This window comes from Onychostoma macrolepis, chromosome 21, assembly GCF_012432095.1.
Source record: "Onychostoma macrolepis isolate SWU-2019 chromosome 21, ASM1243209v1, whole genome shotgun sequence".
NCBI lineage: Eukaryota > Metazoa > Chordata > Actinopteri > Cypriniformes > Cyprinidae > Onychostoma > Onychostoma macrolepis.
In genome coordinates, this window is record NC_081175.1 from 3,041,767 (window position 1) to 3,067,500 (window position 25,734).

General features: G+C 35.4%; 2 protein-coding genes across 4 annotated transcripts in view; both read right to left on the reverse strand.

Annotated features, from left to right (window-relative positions):
- Positions 1-1,172: 1,172 nt before the first annotated feature.
- si:ch73-362m14.4 (actin-binding protein WASF3) lies at positions 1,173-19,961 on the reverse strand. 2 transcript variants are annotated; one of them, XM_058757231.1, is made up of 10 exons: positions 19,742-19,961; positions 15,002-15,160; positions 11,967-12,101; positions 9,848-10,001; positions 9,110-9,227; positions 7,889-8,064; positions 7,274-7,291; positions 6,377-6,631; positions 4,182-4,561; positions 1,173-2,325 (listed from the first exon to the last, which is right to left on the reverse strand). In XM_058757231.1, exons 2-10 carry the CDS (start codon positions 15,132-15,134, stop codon positions 2,168-2,170), a joined length of 1,527 nt encoding a protein of 508 aa, XP_058613214.1. In that variant the 5' UTR covers positions 15,135-15,160; positions 19,742-19,961; the 3' UTR covers positions 1,173-2,167. The 2 variants fall into 2 exon arrangements, with proteins under 2 accessions (XP_058613214.1, XP_058613215.1); XM_058757232.1 differs by lacking the exon at positions 7,274-7,291 and having other exon boundaries at positions 19,742-19,959.
- A 2,808-nt stretch (positions 19,962-22,769) lies between these two features.
- Positions 22,770-25,734, reverse strand: part of LOC131528989 (5-hydroxytryptamine receptor 2A) — an 11,195-nt gene continuing 8,230 nt past the window's right edge. For both annotated transcript variants that reach the window (XM_058758485.1, XM_058758483.1), the window contains one exon: positions 22,770-23,876. In XM_058758485.1, the coding sequence (XP_058614468.1) occupies positions 23,272-23,876 (605 nt within the window). In that variant the 3' untranslated portion in view covers positions 22,770-23,271. The remainder of the gene's footprint in view (positions 23,877-25,734) is intronic.

The window sequence follows — 25,734 nt, forward strand, 5'->3', positions numbered from 1 at the left end:
TGCAATAGGCAGATATAGCAGCGGGGAACTCTGGTGCTCAAAGTCCTCCATTCTTTAGTTCAAAATCTTTAGGGATTACCTGAAAAATGACTTGAAAATTGACTGACAATACAGGTTGCGGTCTTTAGTGTCTTTGTTAATGTGCCCGGCTCCCAAGACAGTCGACATTGGTTTAAATACCACTTGGTACAAGTAGGACCATATATAATTGGTGCCGTGACCCGGATGGGAGTATGTGTAATGGGGGTTAGCTAATAAGAGCTAAACCTCACTTCCCTGACCTCAAAACATGCACTAACAACTAATATTAGCGGGTGCAGTCTTTAGCGCCCTTGTTAGCACACCTGCTTTGAATGCCAGTTGAAACCAGTTCAAATGTGTACCAGTTGCATACCACATTGTTAGGTATATGTATGCCTTTTAAAATAATAACAAATAAAAATAAAATAATATATATGTGTATTGTAAGGCTTGATGTGAGTATTCAGAAGAAACAACCACTTGATGCTAACATGCATGGGATCTTGGTTATTATAGCGCCACCATGTGGCCATTTGGCAAATGTTAGCATTTGACCCAAAGAAGACAAATATATATATAATTTATTTTTTTAACTTAATTGCTGATACAGCTGCAGAGTTGCAAAGGTTTTCAGTTGTAGCAACTCCTATGGTTAGAATTTGACATAACTTGGTGTGTGATCTCAGAATGTCCTGTTGTTTACATGTATCAAGTTTTGTTAAGTTGGAATATTGCGTTTGGAAGATATACTGTAGGTCAATTTGTAAAAATGGCTGGTACCATTAACTTTGTTTATGTCTTTGCATCATTTTGATGTACCACAATTCTTTTGTTAACTTTTTGTTATGAGAGTCTCCAGATGATAGGTACCAAGTTTTGTGCAAATTGGTTTTTCCGAAAATTCAAAATGGTGAAAAAATTTCCCTGGGTGCAATAAAATTGTAGATATAATTTTTTTTGTAGGGCTCAAGGATTCAGAGTAACAATAGAATTTTGACACTGAACTAAAATGCAAATGTATTGATTATAGCACCACCTAGTGTCCAACAAGAATAAATTTAGCAAATTCTGATTAAATGCATCAAGCAGTGCGGTGGGGGAAAAATCTATTTCAATAAATGCAAAATTTAAGTAGATTTTTTAAATTTTATTTATTATTCATACATGCACATTAGGCTATATTCCTACAACATGATAGCTTAAACATATGGTTGCCATTTCCATCTTTTGAGCAGTGTTACAAAAATCTATACAACAATAAATTGTAAAACACATTAATGATACAGTACTTGTAAAGGACATAGTATTGTTACAAATTATAATAGTCTAAAATAGCAGATGACACCATCTTGCACTCCATCACTTCATTTGACACATTTAGGCGCACACACACAACACACAAACACACACGATTAGTAAACTGCAAGCAGTAATAATTAAATTATTGGCCATATCTGTTCCTTGAGAAATAAAAAAAAGCAAACAACGAAAGCATAAAGAAATTTACTCACTGCTAATTTGGGGTATAAATATTCATCACAACACTGTCCACAATTGAACAAAGTGACAAATTTTGGATAATGAAGAGTTGTGATGTTGAAGGAGAAATGTACTTTGATACTGTAGCGATGATTTGATTGTCCATACTGTATATTTAGGGCATCTCGCGTGAAGCAAGCCAGAGATACCGCAACAAATTTGTGTAACAATACTGTGGCAATGATTTGTAACATAAAATTAATATAAGTGCTAATACCACTGTTGACCATCATTTTCGTGTACCACAAAAGATGGATAAGTATTTCTCTATATTCTCTGGACAGCTAGCAAAATATATAATGAAAATCACAGAACGATTTTTTTCAATAAGTGTTTTCTTGGCGACTCTTAAAGAAATGCTAGCATGTTGAATTTACATTATAATGAGACAAACTGTATTCTAAAAGTTCCTGTGCTTAACTCACCAAACTCTCTTTCCCTGTGTCCTTTCACCTTGCATTGCACAAATTCTGTTTCCTTCCTTCTCTGTCTGTCATGATCTCCTCGGTAGCCCCGTCCCATGTCCATCTGACCATCTGAGGAGTGTTTACTATGTGCAGGAATGGAAAATAGCAGCATTATGGTCGCAGATCTTGCCCCCCAAGCCTCAATCGGACCACTCGTTCTCCTCCGGCTCAGAGTCCTCATCTGATTCACTGTATTCCACGGCGATGCGTCGGGACAAGATGGTGGCCACGTCATTACCCACTGGCTCTTTCTTGGCCTCCTGCTCTCTCTGCTCTTGCACCTTACGAAGCTGGATACCTGGACAACAGTTCAGTAAAAGATTCAATCAAAAGTTTGGGAGCAGTTAGACTTTTCTGCTCATCAAGGCTGCATTTATTTGATCAAAAATATGAGAAATTTAAAATAAGTATTCTATTTTAATACACTTTAAAATATAATTTATTTCTGTGACGCAAAGCTGAAATTTCATCAGCCATTCCTAAAGTCTTCAGTGTCCCACGATCCTTCAGAAATCATTCTAATATGCTGATTTATTATCTGCGCTGCAGTTGTGCTGCTTGAAGGATTAGTTAATTCCACAAAAAAAAATTCCTGATAATTTACTCACCCCCATTTCATCCGAGATTTTCATGCCCTTCTTTCGTCAGTCGAAAAGAAATTAAGGTTTTTGAGAAAAATATTTCACATATAATGGACCTTTCCAACATGACTACGTAATGTGTGAAGTCGAGCTAGTGCAAGACGAGCATTTGTGGTTCATAAGTATATAATTTTTTTTTTTTTTAAATGACCGATCATTTCGCTAGATAATACCCTTATTCCTCGGCTGGGATCGTGTAGAGCTCTTTGAAGCTGCACTGAAACTGCATTTTGGACCTTTAACCCATTGGCTCCCATTGAAGCCCACTAAATGGAGAAAAATCCTGGAATGTTTTCCTCAGAAACCTTAATTTCTTTGCGAATGAAGAAAGAAAGATATGAACATCTTGGATGGCATGGGGGTGAGTAAATTATCACTAAATTTTTATTCTGGAAGTGAACCAATCCTTTAATACTTTTTGGGACCTGTGATACTTTTTACAGGATTCTTTGATGAATAAAACATTAAAAAGAACAGCATTTATTAAAAATAACCCACAAAAAACAATATACACTACCGTTCAAATGTTTGGGGTCAGTCATTTTTTTCTTCCTTTTTTTTTTTTTTTTTTGAAAGAAATGATAAAAACTGATAGGTCAAGACTTATATTGATAGAAAAGATTTCTATTTTAAATAAATTCTGTTCTTTTTCATTTTTGTACATCAAAGAATCCTGAAAAAATATTAAGCAGCACAACTCTTTCCAACATTGATAATAAATCAGCATATTAGAATAATTTCTGAAGGATCATGTGATCCTATGTGTTGTGCGGCTTTATATATCTGTGGAAACTGTGACATTTTTTTTCAGGATTCCTTGATGAATCTTTAAAATAGTTAAAAAATCATTAAAAATTTATTTAATGTCACTTTTGATCAATTTAATGCATCCTTGCTAAATAAAAGCATTAATTTCTTTTTAAAATGTATTCATTTAAAAAAGTACTTATCCTAAATTTTTAAATTTAATATCAGTTTCAACAAAAATATAAAGCAGCAAAAACATAATAGTAAATGTTTCTTGAGCAGCAAATCAGCATATTAGAATGATTTCTGAAGAATCATGTGACACTGAAGACTGGAGTAATGATGCTGAAAATTCAGCTTTGCATCACAGAAATAAATAAAATTTTACAATATATTCAAACAGCAAACAGCTATTTGAATTGTAATAATATTTCACATTATTTCAGTTTTTACTGTATTTTGGATTAAATAAATACAACCTTGGTAAACAGAAAATACTTATTTAAACAATGTAAAAAATCTTTATGAGTCCAAACTTTTGACCATGAGTGTAATATACACACACACACACACATACATATATATATATATATACTATATACAGTTTTTTTAAAAACTTTTTTTGGAGTTCATGTGTAAAGGGCCTATTTTAAGGCCATTTTTTAATCTTTAATAGTCTAATTAATAAAAAAGAAGCACATGGAACACAACATGCTTCATTCAACACATTATGCTGAAGACTGAAATGTTTTCTCTGCACACTGACCTCTGCGGATGGCGGCCAGCAGGTCGCTCCGGGCGTCGCTCATGGGGATGAGAGGCACCTGGCCCTTCCTGGGAAGAGTAGACTCTCCAGACGGGTGTGTTAGTCGGGACGGGGACGGGGCGTGGGTGGGGGGTCCTGGTGGGGGAGGGGGCGGGGCCACAGGCGGGCCGCCCATCACAGCATGTGAAGGGGAAGCGGTGTAGGCAGAGGGAGGAGCTGGAGGAGGAGATGGGCTGTAGGGCCGTGAGAGCGAGACCACTGTCCCCGGAGCCAGAGACTGAGGTCCAGACGTGCTGTCAAAGGCGGTCTGAGAGGAAGGGATGAGGGGAGGAGGTGGAGGAGGGGCAGGCGGGATGAAATGCTCCAGGATCTGATGGCCGCTGAGAAGTGATTACACAGGAGAAATGTTTAAGGAACTATTTTGCAATAAAAACGTATTCGTCACATCCCATCATTGCTTAAAAGCACAGTACACCCAAAAATAAACATTCATCTTTATGCAATTATTTCTTCCATTACGAACAAAATGATCATTTAAAAACATACCTGGGTAATATATGGATAAATAAATAGATAACCTCAACTTTAGGTTCCAAAAACAGAGCTAACAGAGGTATATAAGTAGCACAATAATATAATAATAGATATATAAGTGGATCAAAAAAGTTAATCAAAGTTGATAAGTTGATAAGAAAAGAACGGTTATTGTTTGATGAAAGGTTTTGATCCACTTCAAATGTTGACTACTGTACATATATAAAATTACAACATATAACATAACAACATATAATATAACAAATTCCCATCTCACACATCTGCAATAAAAAGGTTGCTTTTTGCAACTTTCCCCTCCCCCTTTTTATATATAATGTCTTTCTATAATAAAAATATGTTTGTGATACATTTACCTCACAGATGTGAAAGCAAAATGGCTAAACATATACAGCCATACTATCTTTGCAAGTGCAGACTGTTTTTTCGTAGTTTAATCAGTCTTTCTTTTTTAATTTATATATTAAGCATTAAAGAAACAATATATTTTTTGTTCACTGTAATAACAACTGATTAAAGATGAAAAGATGAGATTAAAACATAATTGCTCAACCGCCCAGTAGGTGGCAATATGCACTAGGAATGCAAATCACCATAAACAAAAGAAGAAGAATCAAGAAATACAATTATAGATTTGGTGTTCTTTTGGGGATGTCTTTGTGTGTTCACCGTGAACATACTCCGAGATGATCCATTTTTTAGACCAATAACTGTGAGTAAGTAGGATTTGGGCTAATCAACTGAGGGACTTCACACTAATACTTGAGATACACAAGTTAAAGGAATAGTTCACCCAAAAATGAAAATTTGCTGAAAATTGACATACTGTCAAGCCGTCTAAGATGTAGATGAATTTGTTTCTTAATCAGAACAGATTTGGAGAAATGTAGCATTGCAATGGATGCTCTGCAGTGAATGGGTGCCGTCAGAATGAGAGTCCAAACAGCTGATAAAAACATCACAATAATCCACAAGTGATCCACACCACTCCTGTCCATCAGTTAATGTCTTGAGAAGCTAAAAGCTGCATGTTTGTAAGAAACAAATCCATTATTAAGACGTTTTAACTTTAAACCTTCACTTCTGGTTAAAATATGACTCTATAATCCATAATAAAGCTTCCATCAGTGAAAAAGTCCATCTTCTGTTGTCTCTCACATCAAAATCCAGCCACATATTTGTTTAGAGACTGTTTTGGCTTGTAAACGGTGCTTGATCTGTGCAGATTTCTCTCCTGATTCGGACGAGATGACTTTTTTAATGAAGAAAGCAATATTATTGACTTTATTTTATTCTGACGCAACACTTTGAAGTTAAAACGTCTTAATAATGGATTTGTTTCTTACAAACATGCAGATTTTAGCTTCTCAAGACATTAACTGATGGACAGGAGTGGTGTGGATCACTTGTGGATTATTGTGATGTTTTTATCAGCTGTTTGGACTCTCATTCTGACGGCACCCATTCACTGCAGAGCATCCATTGCAATGCTACATTTCTCCAAATCGGTTCTGATTAAGAAACAAACTCATCTACATCCTGGATGGCCTGAGGGTGAGTACATTTTTAGAAAATCTTACTACTCCTACTGTATATACTGTATGTGTATATATACTTCAACTGTAGAGAGAGAAGTGACATGCCTGTATTCTTTGGCAGCTGTTGGCCGGGGTCCGTTGAGGGACGAGTCTGGTGGTTGGGGCCCATGGTGGGCCTGAACGCGTCCTAGAGAGTGCTGTCGGGCTGTAGCGGCGGTGGAGGAGGCCGGGGGCCGGTACGCTCGGTCCAGGGACTGAGTCTGTGTGGGGCCCGCGTCTTTCCCATCAGCCCCTGCTCCACCTGCTTCCTGCGGGTGGCTGGGACTCGCTGGGTACGAGTGTTCATCTGACATGCCAGATCTGGGTTAAAGCAGACACACAGCATGCACAATACAGTTATAATATGTTATACTGAAGTTAATTTCTGATCATTGTTGAAACATTTGTGTGTAATCAAATTCTTAAATTATTTACTTGAACTGAACATCAAGGTACTTTTTTTCTTTTGAAGACATAGTATGGGTAATTAATTAATTCATGTATGTTTTTGTAGTCATGCATTAAAAATGAGTAATGAACATGTCATTAATACTGCTTATCTGCTTTACTGAACCCTGGCAAGTAACATAAAAATAGACAAAATTCATGTTCACAAAACAACAAAAACAAAATATAATCATTTTTACTAGTTTATTTGTATTTTTTTGCATGGCTGAAATCATTCCCTAATAGGTTTTAAGTAATTTAAAACAGTGTTTTCCAATACTTAACAAATGAATATGCATCTTCAATCTCTCTCAAGCAGACAAGGATGAGATCAAACTTGAAGTAACGAATAAATAGTCCAATCTCATCTTTAAAATACATTTTGTGTTCTGCATACAGTCAGATTTGAAAATGCATGACAATGAGCAAATAATGACTCAGATGCAACTAATGAAGCATGGGTCTTTTGAAATACTGTTGTAGTGCTTTTTTTTAAAATTAATTATTGTGACTAACCTTTCATCTACCTGTATACTGTTGGGTTTAACGGCAAATTCAGGGATACATAAACAAAATTATATTCCATTTTTTGATATCAACACCATAAAATGCATTAACAATACATTACACCGGGGTTTCCTAAACTGGGCTTAATGTAAGAACTGCAGTGGGCTTGTGAGTTGAAAAAAAGGTATCAATTAATTAAATCACAAAAAGGTAAAATAAAAATAATTTAAACACTAAAAACAGAAATGTTTTCTTTGTTTGTCTGCATGTCAATTTGACTATTAACCAACATCAGAGAACTGTAAACATGCAAATTGTTAAATTATTGGAATATTAACTTCCTCAATATTTCAAGTAAATATTTTTATTTTACTGCATTACATGAACAAACATTAACAAACATGAAAACAGCAACGACATTACACGCCCAAAGTCTTCTATAAAAAAGTAACTGTAATCTGAAACAACATTATTGATACATTACTGAAACATTAACGAAGTGTTGTGACAACCAATGCAGAGTAAAATAAAATAAGCGACAAGCAAATGAATAGCTTCATAGCACTGCAAGCATACAGAGTCCTAATACAGTCAACTATCCCTTTAAGAGATCACGTGACTCACCTGTCCGGAGACAGAGATCCCTCAGAAGACATGCCATGGTAAGGAGACGGTGTCAGGCGAGTGTCCGGGCGAAATTCCTTATCGTACGCCATCATGTTCCACTCCTGACGCCGGTTACGAGCTTTACGGACTTTCTTGACCTCGCGAGTGGGATCCTCCGTGTGTTTTTGCTCTTGCTAAGGCAGAAAAAAGGAAATGTTTCTATAAGCTCGAGTAATAATATTGAACCACACAGAATAGGAAACGTCTGTAAATGAACACTGACCTGATGATTACAGATGATTCGTTTTGGGGCAATTCTCACAAGCAACTTTTTCAAAACTCTTCAAATCTCACAACAGATCATCAAAAATCAATCATGTTTTCTGTATCGTTCAGTATACAATTGAACACTTGCTAATGTCAATAGTTCTGTTGTATTTTGAATCAATTCTCTCTACATTATCTCTTCTGTAATTTTGTTTTAGCAACCAACTTTTGAAATGCAACTATTTGAACCAGAACATGTTCCCAGTGCCTTCAGTAGGGAATATTCTGAGCTGCGGTGTTAAATGCAGCATACAGTGAGAAATATAATAAATCCAAAACTGACTGGTCACTGGCAAAATATCTAGTATATAATGACTGATATATTATAAAAGCCTGTTTCTGCCACTGAATAAAAAAAGTAATTGCGACTTTTTATCTCTCAATTCTGATTTTTTTTTTTATCACAACTGTGAGATTTAAATTCACAATTCTGAGAAAAAAGTCAGAATTGCGAGATTTAAACTTGCAATTATGAGAAAAAAAATTATATATATATAGTGAGTCCAATTCTGTCCAATTATGAGGACAACTTCAAAAAAAGTCAGAATTATGAGATAAAATGTCACAATGACCTTTTTAAAAATTTTATTTAGTGATGGAAATGGGCTGCCATAATATGTACAATATGTTGCTTGCGAAAAATGTATTTTTTGTCAGATACGTACCTACTTTTAAATGGCCATCACTTACTGTGATGTATTTTAGTGTCTTTTGTTGTTTGCACTTTTAGTTGGAAGTTCTGTTTTGTACCTTGTCATCCTTGTTTCCTGTTTCCTGTTTTCTGACTGTCCCCAGCTGTGTCTTTCTATCCTTTTGCAATGTATTGGATAAGCAGTTGGGACTGCATTTATGTACTTACATAATGCATGTTTCTGGCCATACACACACACACACACACACACACACACACACCTTCTGCCGTCGTTTCTCCTTCCTCTTGTTTTCTGTGGCTTGCAGCATCTTTTCCTTCCAAAGGTTAAAAAAGTAGGATGGATCGGTATAGAATTTGAGCCCATCTTTTTTGTCATCCCTGCAAGACAACACAACACCATGCTTAGAAATGAAGTCGTTTTGCTTAATATTAGTGTTGCATATTGCTAACAATTCACCCCCAAAATTAAACGAATTATTATTTTTTTAATTAAAAAAATTCTTATTATTTATTATTACTATTTTGCATAAAGAATATTAAGCTTATTTAACAGCCATTACTTGGATTAGCCAAGACCATATGCTAATAGTGACAAGTGAAAAATGTTTTCTGTACACCAAAATGCCGCAGATAAAATGGCAATTTTAAGTTCCAAAAGAAAAATAATGATGCAACGGCAAGCACTGTGATTAATAGTGGCCATTGTAATAAGTTTGGTTAGTAACTGTGTCAATTGTTTTAATCAAGACCAGAGCGGTGTTGTAATCTGTGCATGAAATGTGAAAAACTTAATTATATATTTTTCATATGCATGAACTGAACGCTTGCTCCTGGCAAAAGTACTATATTTCTTTTTACTATATTTCTTCGTTGGATTTCACAGTTTTAACACAATTAAACTAAATATGATGCACATATGTCAGTCACACATGAAAGAAACGGGTGATAAACAGGTCAGATTTGTTTTTGTGAATTTTACTGCAGAAGCATACACTGACCTGTATGGCGTGAGTATGTTGAGAGGAGGTGGTTTGTCGCAGCGATGGTACATCTCCATGACAGGGTTCGGGATGGAGTTTCTGGACACCACCTGCTGGTCCTGAATAGTGGAGCTCTTGAACGCTTTCCGCATGTTGATGTCCTGTAAGGACACTGTAGAGCAAGCAGACAGAGCCGGAAAACACCGTCAAACACAAACCTGCTAGAAATGATTATGATTATGTGCCAGATTTACAGCTTGCGTCGGCACAAACCCTCTTTTGGTGTTAAAAACTGCTGTCAGGGTTTACTAAAGATGTGCAGTGAAACATTAGTGATTTCTATTGCATAGAACATTATTGCATACACATTTTTTAGGAGTTTCCCTTTCAGACACAACATTTAAATGCATCATGCAAGGTGATTTACTAAGGTTTGCGGTAGTCTGTTTACTGGTATTTGTGCCATTATTTAATGCTTAAAAAAGTATGTCTTAACCCATTTTGCACCAGTGTTGTTAATAGATTATTCACACCTGATTATCATGGGCTCTGCTTGTTTGTAACCTTAATTTCCACTGCTCTTAGTAGCTCTGTCGGTTCTTTAATTTGTGTATTGCAGAACTTTACACTCCTATCTGCCCTTTTAAGGGGCCGCGCTTTCATGATAATTTGCACTGTTGAGTGAATCTGGCCCTATATCTCAGAAGCAAGGTTTCTGGTTTAAACCTGTTGTGTTCAGTTTATCTAAAAGCAAATAAATGATCTTTTTATTTTTATTTTTTAATGTTTATGTTTTTTGTCTTTGTGAAAATAATGTTTATGATGAATAATGATTAATTAATTATGATGAATAATGTTGGTCCAAAGTATAATTCTTTTCAGTGTTGTTACCGGTGGGGAACTTTCTCTTTCTGTGCATATAATTTAGAGACTCGTGGTTCTGATAAATTACAGTGCAACTGTAAATGTTACCTGCACGGTTAATGAAGTGAGTCAGACAAAGAAGCACATTATGGACGCACATTACATACATCATACAGCATTTACGTAAATAGGAACTTCCCATAAGGACTTGAGAGCAGCGCTCTATTAATTATGTTCCCTCGTCAACCAAACTATTCCACTGTGCTCTTAAATAACTCAGCTAGTGTCTAGACACCAGTGGGATACGCAGCACTGCGTCTACGCTGCTAATTACTGCAGCTGCCTCATCTGTGCTCATCTGCTCAGCTCTAGTTATTATTCAGACTGCTCTAAAAATCACTGCATGAGCATTTTCCGTTTCATATGAGAAAAACTATCGTCATATCATATACACACAGAAGCTTAAAGGTCTTCACGGCAACCTGTCAAAATAAAAGTTATGTTTAACTTGAACAAATTATGACAGGTATATATTACTATTGTACAATAGAGAATATGCATCTTAATGTCATAATAATAATATACAATTATTATTACTGCATGTTTTAATTTGAACTGTAAACCTCTGTTGTGAAGCACTTTATTTGCCAAAAATGCAAGGGTTTGTTTAATTTTCATTTAATTTATGCCTTCATTTGTTTAGCAGAAAAATTTAAATACACAACACAGAATATCTGGGGGATCATAGGGCCCTATTATTAAATTAATGACTGAATAAGTTTCTTTTAATGAATCCAATTAATTAGACATGCATTTCAATTGATTATTACATTTTAATTAAACCAATAAACTGAAATCCAGAAAAATGTAAATGGAAAACACAGAATTTTGTAAATATAAAGCATAATTTGAAAAAAAGTACAACTTATTTTATAGGGCACTAAAATGGTACTTTTTATTACATTGTATTGTTACATAAGTTTCAAGATTTCAATTAATTAGACATGCTTTTGATCACTAAAATTAATTTAACCATTAAAAACTGTCCAGAAATCTTAAAATAAAAAATAAAAATTGGGAAAAAATAAAATAGAATTTGGGAAAAAAATACAATGGATTTCATAGGACCCTAGACTTTTGCATTGTACTGAGTACCTGTGCCCATCCTCACAACAGCCCTGTGGCTGTATCCTGGTGTATTTCTAGGCTGTGTCACAAAAGATCAGGTTGGCGGTGGCTCTGTATTTGCTAATGCACATTCATTCTTACTCACCCTCCTCCACTGTGGAGTCCAGTTGTGTGACCTTCACCGCCAGCAGGTCGACACGCTCTTGCAAACTGTTCATGCGCATGTAGAAGATGTTGGCCTCATTAAACAGCTCCCCGAAGATGTCTTCCGCATGTCGACCTGAATCAATAAACACACAATGTACAATAAGGCAAAACTGATCATTAAAATAGCTTTCATGTACAAAATAATTTTTAATTAGAGACCCCATGAAAAAGGCTGATTCTTGTTTTAATGTACACTGAAAAAAATGTTGTAGAAAATCAGAAATTGCTAGTGAATTTAAAAAAAAAAAAATGATTACAAAGAAACAGCAAGTAACACATTAAATTTTGAAGTAGAAAAACTGAAATACTGTTTGCTTGTAAAATGTACTCCAGTCTTTGTTTTAATTACAAATGTGAAAAATAATTTTTACAGTGCACGTTCTATTGAAAAATATTTCAAAAAGAGTAAAAAAATCAAAACTTGAAATTCATCTGCTGCATATTCCAAAAAAAAAAAAAAAAAAATGCTGAAATGCTAGCAATCACCTTTTTATTTTTACAAAGTGAAAAAAATGTAATAAAAATCTATAACAAACGTTTCATTTCACATTCTATTGAAACGTTTCATCTTAATATACGATTCCTCACATATCAACAAAAACTTTAAAAAGAAAAAAATATTATTATCAAAATTATCAGTATGTTAGGGTGGGCTATTTAAAAATTTTGCAAAAGTTGCAAACATTATTTTGATGGGTTATGGTGACATAATGATGTTGATTATTGCTTATTATTGTGCACAATTTAAACTCAAATTTCTGTATTCATTTATTTTTTATTTTTTTTAATTAAATTGTTATTTAATTAAATTGTCTTTATAACGTTGACAAGGGGTCATATGATGTTGCTAAAAAGAACATTATTTTGTGTATTTGGTGTAATGCAATGCGTTTCTGCGGTTTAAGTTTAAAAAAACACATTATTTTCCACATACTGTACATTATTGTTGCTCCTCTATGCTCCGCCTTTCTGAAACGCGTAGATTTTTACAAAGCTCATCGTTCTGAGAAGCGAGGTGTGCTCTGATTGGCCAGCTATCCGGTGCGTTGTGATTGGCTGAATACCTCAAGCGTGAGACGGAAATGTTATGCCTCTTACTGTATTGTGATGCCGTGTCCCGGCGCGACGACACAAAAACAATAAAACCCATTACAAACGAGGCATTTGTTGCATCCAGTGGGGACATAATTACTGATTATAATGACTTATACTGTCTTTTTACGTAAACATTACCATGTCTGCATTTGTGATCGGAGAAACGACAAACAACAAGCACTACTCTACACTGCTCAAAACTCGCGTTTGAAACGTCAGTGGCAAATCCTTTAAATAAGAAAACATACTTACAGGCTGTGAGTCAGAAGCGCCAGACTGTCCTTGTAAAGTTGGAATTGCCCCACTTTATAGAAACAGTCTTTGAGCAGCTGGCAGCTTCTCCCAGCTTCAGGAAATGGTCCTCCGTAAAATGTGCTGCACACACTCTAATATTTGGGTTGAACTGTTCTGGAACAGTGTTGTAAATACAACTTAACCACTGATTTCTAGTTGTGTCCTCTTTTGGAAGCCCAAACAAAGTACTTTCACTTTCACAATGAAACACAGCGTCTCCAGGACACGGCGCCGGCGGCAGCAACAATACTGCAGCCAGAATAAGAATCATGCCCCCTTTCTTTGCATATACATTTGGGCGGTGTTTTGCAAATCTTCCCACACCGTGACGTAGACATGTGGGGGCGTGTTTGAATGAGCCGTTTTAGGGGGCGTGGACAAGTCTTAACTTTTATAAAGAATATCTCCTTGGTTTTGAGACTTTAGTCTTTGCAACTTCAGGGATCTTATCTATGCATGAACAGCTTGTTACACTCCAAAGAGAAAGGAAAACTTGAAATCGCATCATATGACCCCTTTAAAGGGATATTTCATCCAAAACTGAAAATTCTGTCATTAATGACTCACCCTCATGTCGTTCCAAACCTGTAAGACCTTCGCTCATCTTCGTAACACAAATTAAGATATTTTGATGAAGTCTGAGAGCTCTCTGATCCTTCCATAGACAGCAAGGATCCTAACACGATCAAGGCTCAGAAACATAGCAAGGACATCGTTAAAATAATCCATGTGACATCAGTGCTTCAACCGTAATTTTACGAAGCTATGAGAATACCTTTTGTGCGCGAAAGAAAATAAATAATGACTTTATTCAACAATTCGTCTCCTCCGCATCACCCTGGCGCCATTTTGGAGAGTATGCACGTGACGCAGCTGACATAGAACAGCATACGTTGTTTACGTATGTGATACTCTCCAAAATGGCTCTATAGGGTGACGAGGAGGAGACAAATTGTTGAATAAAGTTGTTATTTTTTTACTTTTGCGCACAAAAAGTATTCTCGTAGCTTCGTAAAATAACAGTTGACAACCACTGATGTTACATGGATTATTTTAACGATGTCCTTGCTACGTTTCTGAGCCTTGATCGTGTTAGGATCCTTGCTGTCTATGGGAGGATCAGAGAGCTCTCAGACTTCATCAAAAATATCTTAATTTGTGTTACGAAGATGAGCGAAGGTCTTACAGGTTTGGAACGACATGAGGATGAGTAACTAATGACAAAATTTTCATTTTTGGGTGAACTATCCCTTTAATGTTAATTGTCCCCTGTTGTTCCCCTGCAAAACGTTTAATTAATTAAATTAACACGTTAAATTGACAGCCCTAATTATCTGAGTTATAATGAGTTGCCTTTATTTAAATTAATTTAAAAAAAAATCCATGTAGAAAAATACTGTACTAGAAAATCATGATGCTCAAAGCTAAAACACAGCTGACTGTGCTCAGAGCCGATGTTGCAGAAGTCTAATAGGCTCATATCAAACCCAGGGTAATGAATGAAAAGAGCAAGCCAGGGCTGCATTAAACCAGGGTGAAAGATGACTGTGCATCAGCAATGCCAGAGAGAAAAACTGAACCTACTGAGTCCTCCCAGCTGTTTGATGATGGCCGCCAGTGTGCTGTTTGTGACACATTCCAGCTCGTTGGTCACCCCGTTGGGCAGGGCGCCTCGGCACAGGTGCTTGGGCTCGATGGTCCTCTTTACAAGAGGCATAGCTGAGCTCAACTACACACACCGACCTGAGAGAGCACAGAAGCCTGTTTTACACACACATTTTCTTAGGTAATGTCATGCAGCAAACACAAACATTTTAAACAATACTTTTTTAAAATCAGCAAATCCGACTTTTAAAACGTCTCATTTTTAAACGTTCACCATTTACAGTGTTGCAAAGTACTGTGAAATTTTTTAAACATATTTTGTGCCAACAATATAAATATTTTTGTAATACACCAAGCGAAACTGCAATGCAATACATTAAATATTTTTATACAGTGTTATCTACATTTTCACCTTAATAATTACCACAATGTCAAAAGAACCCTTAAATATGAATCAGTTGCAAAGCCAGAATCAGGGTTTCCCAAGTGAAAACAGGGTGTGCATGAACACTGATGTCGTTTAGCACTATAATAGCTCTTGTGTTACGTTATGATTAATAACTGAACAAATAAAAGGCCTCTTTCATCAGTGGAGTAGTGTTAGGTCTGTTAATATATGCTTAATATTTATTCATGAAATGTGTAATTGAGTCAATTATTTTTGGCATGATTCATTATTAACATTTGTAATGGAGAGAAAATGTGCACTATAGGTAAGTAGTGACAAACATAAACCAGGCAGTCTTTACATTCACTGGCTCAAAATAATGTAATTTTGGACTTGAAATGAAAGCATAAAAGCATGATTTGAATGTGCAGCAGAAAGAAGATTACAAAAACTGTAAAACTGTAAAATAGCACTAGCTACATTTATTACTGAGCCAATGTGAATAAAAAAATCTGAAGATTTTGTCTGACTTAATGCAAACAAACAAACATTTATTACAGATTAGCATATCATCTAAGGCAGAAAAGTCTCATTAAATCAAGCAGGATCACAAAATTAAATTAATGCAGGCCTATAAAACATTATAAATTCTCAACATGAGTAGAGGTGTGCTACAATAATGCCTTTCCGCACATATTTACCAAATATTCCATAAAATGCATAATAGAGCTGATTATAATTGGGAAAGAAATGAAAAACAATTTAGTCACATGCTCACTTGGATGAATGCAATTAAAAATGACACAGAAAGTCAATCTCTGTAAACTTCCAAAACAATGGGTAATCATTAGTCATTCTAATTGATTATTACATTTCATAATTAATGTATCAAAGCCTACCGTCACTACATGGGTTTAGTGTTTCACTTTTTTCAATTTTATTTTAGGTTTCAAAATGATGAAACTTCAAATAACTAAATAAATAAATATTAGCATTGTATTTTTAAACTGTAGCCTGCTATAAAATAATTGTATATATGCAATATATATATATATATATGAATTTTCTTTTTTTTTCACTATATATTAGCAATATATTTAGTCATTCTGTGTTTGATGGGTTTACTCAGGCTATTTGCCTTGAAGCCTACGACCATTTCCATGACAACCAAGTAAGGCCCTCTCTCATGCTCCGCTGAGTACTACAGCTTCTAGAGTCACTCTCATGTGAGCAAGTCTGTTCTTCTCAGACAATCTCTCTGTAATGGTATTCTAAACACATCCATTTTCAGACTCATATTATTTCTGTTTTGCCATTTTCAATATAAAGACAATGCTTGAAAGAATTGTATCTTTCAAATCTAGGCTGCAATGCTCCCTGAGGCTGTGAACTCTTCCTGCAGCTGTTATAATGCTGATAATTCAAATATACAGATGCACAGGGGGAACTCAGTCTGCGGTGCACATGACGCGGTTAGCTCATTCAAACGAAACAAATGCGTGTTATTTTAGCTGTGTGAGTAGCCTAGCAACTAGCCTGAAGATGTGCATGTTTGCTAGCACTTATATGCTAACAAATGCTCCCTCCTCTTTACTTTACAATTAATAAAATAAATGAAAGCTCATTCTTGTAAACTGAAGTATGATGACATGAAATTACCCCGCTATATGCTAAAGAGTCATTTGTAAAGAGGAATTTGCTTTTGGTATTGGCACACAATGCCCACGTCGCACCAAACAATTATCAGTCCAGAAATGTGTCATAATGAGTGTAGTACATTCAGTATGATGCTCAGCTGCCAGTTTCAAAACTCACAAGTTTCAGGTGAGAGCTCAACAATTTACCATCATGCCAAAATCTGTAATCAAATGTCAAAGATTTTAAAGTGTGTCGAAGTACTCAAATAATTCTCATACATTTTTTCCAAGACCTAATGATCTATCCATATTCATTTTATTGCTTCATACTCCTACACACACACACACACACACACACACACACACACACTCCTTTAAAATAATAATGAATGGGCACTATCTATATTTCCTATGTTTATATCCGAGTCAAAACCTAATAACGGGCAATAATTGATGAAGAGTTTTAAAAAGTGATTTTTTGCTATTATTTACAGCAGGATCTGCATTTTCATGGGTTTGAATAAAATATTTTTGTTATGAGAGACAATTAAAACAACTTTGAGCCTCAAAATGGCTCCTCTCCCGGTAAAAAATGAACTTGATTTACAAAAGCTAACAAGTTAGTGACAGCACGTAATGTAACATCACGTAACAGAATGTAACATTTTTGATCAAGTCTCCGAGTAACATGCCATTTATTTACGCCTTGAAATGAACTTCATTCAGTAATTAAGTATAATGAACTATGCAAAAAGCATTTTGAACATCTCAAGCTCACTTTGAGCATGTTTTATACCCAAATATCAAGATAATGTATTGTATTGTATGTCATAATAATTTACAAGAATGAGTTGTTTCTTTTTTCTTAGTTTCTAGTGCAACAAAAAACAAACAAACAAGAAGAAAAATAGAATAAATGATAGAATATAATACATATAATAAACTATGAGTAAATGGGTGAATAAAATACAAACGTAAAATACAGTAGGGAAAAGCACAGAGCAGATATTTTTGTAAAGAAATATAAAAATGTCTTAAAGTATGTGAAAATAAAACAGCATTTGCTACTTGCCACAGACCGGGCCTTAATAATAAACGACATTATTTCTCTGCACAGATGAATTATCTCTCACTTTCTGTCTCTATAGTCAGAGGCAGGAACTGATTCATGAGAGGAAACCATAGCAACGCCTCAACTATGCTTGTGGCAAGACTCCTTCACCAAAAACACATTTACGTAATCTGTTCCCAGCGCTACAGCCTGGAATGTGAATCGAGCCCTGCATTCCCGTGCTGGCGGCTGCTTTAGATCTGTGGGAACGGGGTACCCGGGTTTCAAGATCTGTAGAAAGTGGGATATTCTGGAAATAAGATCGTACCTCATTGCCAAATGTTCTTCTTTTCTTGCCAGAAAGCTGGAGTTTGTTTATGAATAAAATAGCCAGAATTACTCTGAACTGCAAGCTGGTGTTCACACATGGGTTTAAATACTCAAAAATGAAAAAATAACAATAAAGTGCATAGATAATTTATTCCGCGAACTGGACATCAGTGTCTTTCAGATACTAACATTTAATGATTTTAGTGCTAATTAAATTGACACCAAGGTGTAGCTCTTGACAGGAGACCACGGAGTCTCTGTGGCTGTTGATTATAAAATCTCAAATGTTGGGAGCATCATTTATTTATGAGTAATCAACAAGAATCGGTCATGAGTGTACATGACATGACTGCTGCACCATCAGTTTAATTTTGTACATTTTCATGTCTTAAACCCACCCAATAATGTCTCAAACTATGCTCAGATTTGCCAAGATTATCAAAAGTTAAAGATCACACTGAACTCAAGCAGTTCTCATCAAACTCTCCCAAGACCAAATGATCTGAGCTGTACTAGCTCTATTTATTTCACAGCTCCATACGCTTCCAGTGACAATTATTTTTGAGGCTATTTTAAATTTATATTTCATCTTAGATAAAATTAAGAACAAATGTGACCCTGGACCACAAAACCAGTCTTAAGTCGCGGGGGTATATTTGTAGCAATAGCCAAAAATACATTGTATGGGTCAAAATTATTGCTTTTTCTTTTAGGGTATTAGGGTAAAGATCATGAAGATATTTTGTAAATTTCCTACCATAAATATATCTAAACTTAATTTTTGATTAGTAGCATGCATAGCTAAGAACTTCATTTGGACAACTTTAAAGGCGATTTTCTCAAAATTGTGATTTTCAGATTCCAGATGTTCAAATAGTTGTATCTCAGCCAAATATTATCCGATCCTAACAAACCATACATCAATGGAAAGCTTATTTATTCAGCTTTCAGATGAATTTTAAAAATGGACCCTTATGACTGGTTTTGTGGCAGGCAGGGTCACTAATGAGGACTCATCCATGACGTCACTCATCCATAACGCCGTGTCGCATGACGTCATCCATCCAAACTGTGCTGGCATGTGATACGATAACAGGTGCATCTTTCGGCCACACGGGAAAATGAACGGAACGGTGGCAGTCATTAATATGAAGGTGATGAATTATTGATCTATTAGCTTATTTGAATGCCTACAGATCCAGCAGCGTTACATCTTCGCGTCTGTCCTTCTAGTAACGTCGGCATTATCACGTAACAAGTATGTGAAAACACTGAACGCGAGGAAATCCTGCGCGTAATTGCCATTTACTTACGAATAACTGTAGTTGTCTCCGTCCTCTCGCTGCTCTTTCTCGTGGTCGTCGTTTTCGACGGGCTTTTCGGCGTTACATGGCGTTAATACGCGGTGCCGTCACGCTGTCGATGTGTTGTGTGGTGCGATGAAAACGCACGCTCGCGTTGCCTGGGAAGCGTCGCTCGTCGCTGTGCGCTGCAGAGGCGATGCCACTGCGCATGCGTGCGCGATACCCACAGACCACCACCCCGTGTGTGTGTGTGTGAGGGGAACACTGAGACGTGATGGATGAAATATGCAGAAGTACACACACTTGAAGTTAAACACTAGTATTTTATGTTCAGGAATTGTCCTTTTTTTATGCTACTTACCCAATTTAACCAAGTCTTCCTATTTAACTGTTTGTATGGCTTGGGACAAAGAGGGTTTTCTTGTGGCCACTGTGGGAAAGCTGTGAGTAGGAGAGAGCTGTTGTATTGAGGGCTACGTCCCATGTTTACTGAATAAATTACTTTTTTTCTAAGGGAAATTTATGTTAAATTTGAGTCGGTTCATCTTTTTACGTCCTTCCTTTGTCACACTGCATGACTAAAATTTAAAAAAGCTAAAAGGACATTGAAAATGTACGTTAACCTAAACATAACCAAACTGTACAAAAGAAACAGATGGTGTACACACACACACACACACACACACACACACACCATGGTTTTTATGGTTTATGGGGATTCTATATAGGCGTGATGGTTTTTATACTGTACAAACCGTATTTTCTATCGCCCTACAACCCTACACCTAAACCTACCCCTTACAGGAAACTTTGTGCAGTTTTAGATTGTCAAAAAATGTAAAATAAATAAATAATAATAATAATAATAAACTCATTTATAAATTATAAGCCTATTGAATTACGGGGTCACCGAAAGTTTCCTCATAAATCATGTTGTAATATTCCCTACCTATGTCATACCCATCCCTTACGAAAATTAACCATGGTTTTATTATAGTAAAATTGTAGTAACCATTTATATAACCACAGTTTTACTACAAATAGCATGGTTAAACTATGGTTAGTGTTGCAAAACCATGGTTAATTTATGGTTACCATGGTTTAACTATAGAAACCATGTTTTTTTTTTTGGTATTATTTGTAGTAAAACCACGGTTAATTTTCGTAAGGGATGTCATTATACAATTTTTTTTCCTCATAAACCACATAAACATATACACCATGTATACATAGGCATATATGTATAAAGCATGCTTCCAACTTAAAGTAAAAAAAATAACATTCATTGCAGATTGTTTCTTTATATAATTTATTTGAAATTCTAATAAAATCATACAAATTTCAATCAAGAACGCAAAACAAAAGTGTCACTAAAATGTAGCATATACAAATATTTTTTACCATTGTTGTAGAAAACCCCATTAAATCACCGATTCTGAAATCAAATGAATGTCACCACGCGGTGGCGCTGTCCCGTTATAAACTCGCATTAACGCGCACAGTCTCTTACTGAAGCGTAACACAAACAGATATCAACTGATTCAAGAGAGTCCGGAATATCTGTGCATTTAAATCAGGCTGTGCGACGAGGCTAGGAAAGAAAACAGTGCAGGAGTGTGTTTGGTCTGCTCTCTATGCACTGTATCATTAGGAGATATAGTTAGTGTTTGCTTTGCTGGAGGCGCGGTTGCTAAAGAATTGCAGAGTGATAAAAAATGCTTTTGCATCACGTGTTGCACTGGAGAGAAAAGCATCCTAACTGTTCTTTTTAAAGACAAATCTCAAGAACAACAGAAGCTACAATGTTAATCTTCACAGTTTACAAGCAGTGTTGGGGAAAGTTACTTTTAAAAGTACTTACTAAAAGTAAAAAGTACTTTACTTTTTATGGAAAGTAGTGCTTTACGTTACTTTTGAGTTACTTTTTAAATCTGGGCATGTCTTGCTTGTTTGTTTTTAATATAAAAAAGTTATTTTACAAATGTAAAATCCCTATTACAAAAGTGAAATGAATACACCTCAGGCTGAAGGAAATGTAAATTCAGGTCTGTACAGTAAAGGGCGCAGCTCAAACAAATTGCATGAAGAATATAAATATAGGAGAAGAAAGTTCAACACTATTCAGCACATTTTTGCTTATTAGTATGGTTGAACTGGAAGGTCAGTAGCAAAGACATTGGTTAATAAAATGGGATTAAATACATAAATGATATTTGTATTATTTAACATATTTAATTATTGCAGGTTTGTATAATATTTTGAGTTTGCATTTGACTGTTTTTATTCATTTTGAGGAATACTGAATCTGTTTTTGTGCAGGTGAGATAAGTAAATACATGTTCATATTTAGTCTAGAACTACAGTAACATCATGTTCACCATTTTTTTTTTAAATAAATGTGCGAGGCTTCCAGTCTCCTCCGCTTTAGCTGTACAACAACAGTCCGTTATGCTGCTCAGTATTGCAAACTGGTATTTTTTTGTCATATAAATTTAATTTACTGTATTATTTACTGTATTTACTGTATTAACAGTCTTACTGTTCACTGCAGTTATATATAGCGGCTAATTAGAGCTGGGTGGATTACTGACATTGTAGTCCATTACTGATTACTGATTAACTACATGATAAAAACGGTAATCTAGATTATAGGTAATGTATTCTGACTACTTTTAAGATTACTTTTGGATTACTTAAAAAAAAAAAAAAAAAAAAACGGTTTAAACGTACCATTAAAAATACCATATTGATATAAAAAAGAAAAGAAAAAGACAATACATTCCATTTTTTGATATAAACATCATAAAATACATTAAACATTACATTGAACCAGGGTTTTCCAAACTGGTCTTAATGTAAGAACTGCACGGGTTTGTGAGTTAAAAAAAAAAAAAAAAAGCTAATAATTAATTAAATCATAAAAATGTCAAATTATTTAAACACTTGAACACTAAAAACAGAAATATTTAATTTGTTTACCTGCATGTCAATGTTACCATTAAGCGGCATTGAACGGTAAACATGCAAATGTGTTTTTATTACATTCAAATTTATTTACACAACATTTGTGAATATATTCAAAGCTAAGGAAAATTTTAAAGAGATAAAAGAAGAATTAGAAACAATCAATCATTCATGAATGATTGTGTGAATAATATGTAATCATGTAATCCATAAAAAAGTAACTTTAATCTACTTACGAGCATTATAAAATGTAATATACTCTAATTACAATATTCTTGGAATTTGATTCAGATTACATGTAATAAATGACTACCCAGTTCTGCAGCTAATGAACCAGAAGTGTCACAAATTCACACAAAGAGTAGTTTACTTCCGCATCGCAATATAAGGTAATGCTGCTGTGGAAACATTTGTAAACATTTGTAATATCCAGTAACACAAGAACAATACATTTGAACTCACAACAAACAATCCATCATGTCAATATTTGTTAGTCATTAAAGGGAAAGTATGTTTGGCAACCTCGTATTAGATTAATCAGTTTTAACCATTATGCTGTAACTGTGTGAATATTATCAGATGGCCTGGGCCTTCTTCTGCGGCACGTCTTCGTGATATTTACATCGTAGATAGCGAGCGAAGGCTTGTCGATACGTCTCGTTGAAAAGCGTGTAGATCAGAGGATTCACTCCAGAGGAGATATATCCCACCCAGACAAAAAAGTGAATGAGGTTATAGAGATGCTCGCTGCAGTTGTCCTGACAGATGGCGATCAGCACATTGGTGATGAAGAACGGACACCACATGACCAGGAAGAGAAAAAACACAATCCCCAAGACTTTGGAGGCTCGTCGCTCATTGTTCAAAGCTTGAATCATGCCTCGTCTGCCTTGGCCTCGTGGACCTTGTGGGTTTTTTTTACTGTTAAGTAGACTCGTGTCACTTTTCTGAACAGAAGAATGTTTGGAGTGGCTCTTGCTCTCTTGCGGGAAGGAAGCGCTGTGTCTCTGGAGATCACGGAGAGTGAGGTAATAGCAGACTACCATGATGATCAGAGGAACGAAGAAGGCCACGGATGAGCCAACAAGGACGAAACGAGGCTCGTTCAGGGTGCAGGTGCCATTTACAAACACCTTCTGCTTGTCCTGGAAACCCATTACTGGAATGGGCAGTGACAACACTGCAAGAAAAAAAGCAAGAAGAATGAAGAATCAGCTTAGAAAGCATGTTTTAATCCATCGCATCCCATCGATTAAATGAAAGTGGAGACCGTCGTGATTTCATGTGAACATGTTTACTGCTGTGAACAGTCACACAAACCCATTTCATTCCAGTCTGCTCAACCGAAAAACAAAGCTGTCAAAAGACAGATACAATTTAATACATATAATTTATAACACATAACCATGTAAGTGAGTCCCATTATAAAATTGCCAATTTCAAAATGTTAAATGAAAATTTATTAAAAATAAATGTACATTTATTCTTGGGTTATCATGTCATTCTTGCCCCACAATTAGCAAAAAACATGCGATATTATTTTTTGTCAATTTTGTAGTGGAAACTGATCAATTTAAATAAATCTAGACTTTTAAAAAAATATTTATTTGTTTGTTTGTTTTTACACTGTAAAAAAAAAAAAAGTTGAGCAAACTTAAAATTTTAAGGCAACCAGCTTCAGCAGATTTTTTGAGTTTTCTCATTTTTTAAGTTTGCTCAACTTTTTTTTTTTACAGTGAAGAAAAAGCAGTTTGCTTCACTGTGCAATCCATGTTTAATTACCTAAGTTTACTATATAATACCCAACCAAGGGCACAGGTATAAATGCAAGCCAGATCTGAAATGTAAAGGTACAATGACAGACTTTTAGTGTGAGGCATAAAAGTATTTGCATGACTTGAAAAAACAAGGCACACTGATTGACAACAGCAAACAGAAGTGTTTGACATTGTTGCAGCACTAGCTATTTTGCTGAACAATGGCAATAATAAATAAATAAATTTAGCAATTTTGTTTGCAAATCTTCTACTACTGGTGCAGAAATCTTACAGAGCAGCTTTAACTTGGCAGTATAGAGATACTTCAAAACGAGGTCACGTGCATGGGTTTCACTTTGTTGTTTGCTGGACCTTATTATGTAATTAGGTTAAGCATAAATTAATTTAAATTTTCATTGTGTAAAATCACTCTAAAAACATTTAACATCCATGGAACCTTTACATTTCACAAAAGGTTCTTTATAGCGGAAAAAAGTACTTCAGATTAATAAAATGTTCTTCAGGTTAAGAAACAAAAATGGTTCTTTAAGGAGCTGTTCACTGAAATGTTCTTTGCAGAAATGGACCTTGGTTTTGGTATTACTGAAAAATAAAAACCTTTCTACCTTTATTTTTATGATGTCTATGATGTATCGGTCCAGAGATCAGTGCTAGAGCATTTGCTCATTTAATGTCAAAAGAGAAATGGCCAAAAAAAAACAAAAATAACATTTGAAATGAACATTTCTGTAGCACACTTTTTTCACACTCATCTGTGTGCAGACTGAAAACAGCCATCTGCAACAAACACTCAGCTTCAACATTAAGAACAACAAATTCTAGCATTGGATCACTACTCATTATAAAACGTCCTAAGATAATGAAAACTCTTGACCAAGAACGGGAGATGTTTCTTCTGAATTAGGTTAATGCATGGATGCAAGCTGCTTCAAAATTAGCCTTATTAGCCTATTAAAATTAGCCTATTAGGTGATACAGATGGTGACTCACATGTGCAATATTGCAACTTATTTAGCTACAAAATATTTATAAAAAGAAATGCTTGTAGGGTTGGTGGGTGTTAAGCACAAAACCATAAGAAGGGCTGTGCAGAAATATCAAGCTTTATGCATCAGAAATGCTAAATACATAATAGGGTTGGAATGCTGACTGTGACGGAGGGCCTGATGCAGCAGTAGTCGCTTCTCCTGTCAGTTCCTGTTAGTGCTGTGTACTCTCTAGGTAAAGACATCAAGCAGAGTCTGTGACGCCCCGGGAAGC

Bases quoted from the DNA above. Each gene is read 5' to 3' on its own strand.
- si:ch73-362m14.4 (XM_058757231.1), bottom strand. From the start codon at position 15,134: ATGCCTCTTGTAAAGAGGACCATCGAGCCCAAGCACCTGTGCCGAGGC. The intron at 12,102-15,001 runs GTAGGTTCAGTT...TTATTGATTCAG, and splicing joins CAAACAGCTGGGAGGACTCA to GTCGACATGCGGAAGACATC. The intron at 2,326-4,181 runs GTCAGTGTGCAG...ACTGTTGTCCAG, and splicing joins GCTGGCCGCCATCCGCAGAG to GTATCCAGCTTCGTAAGGTG.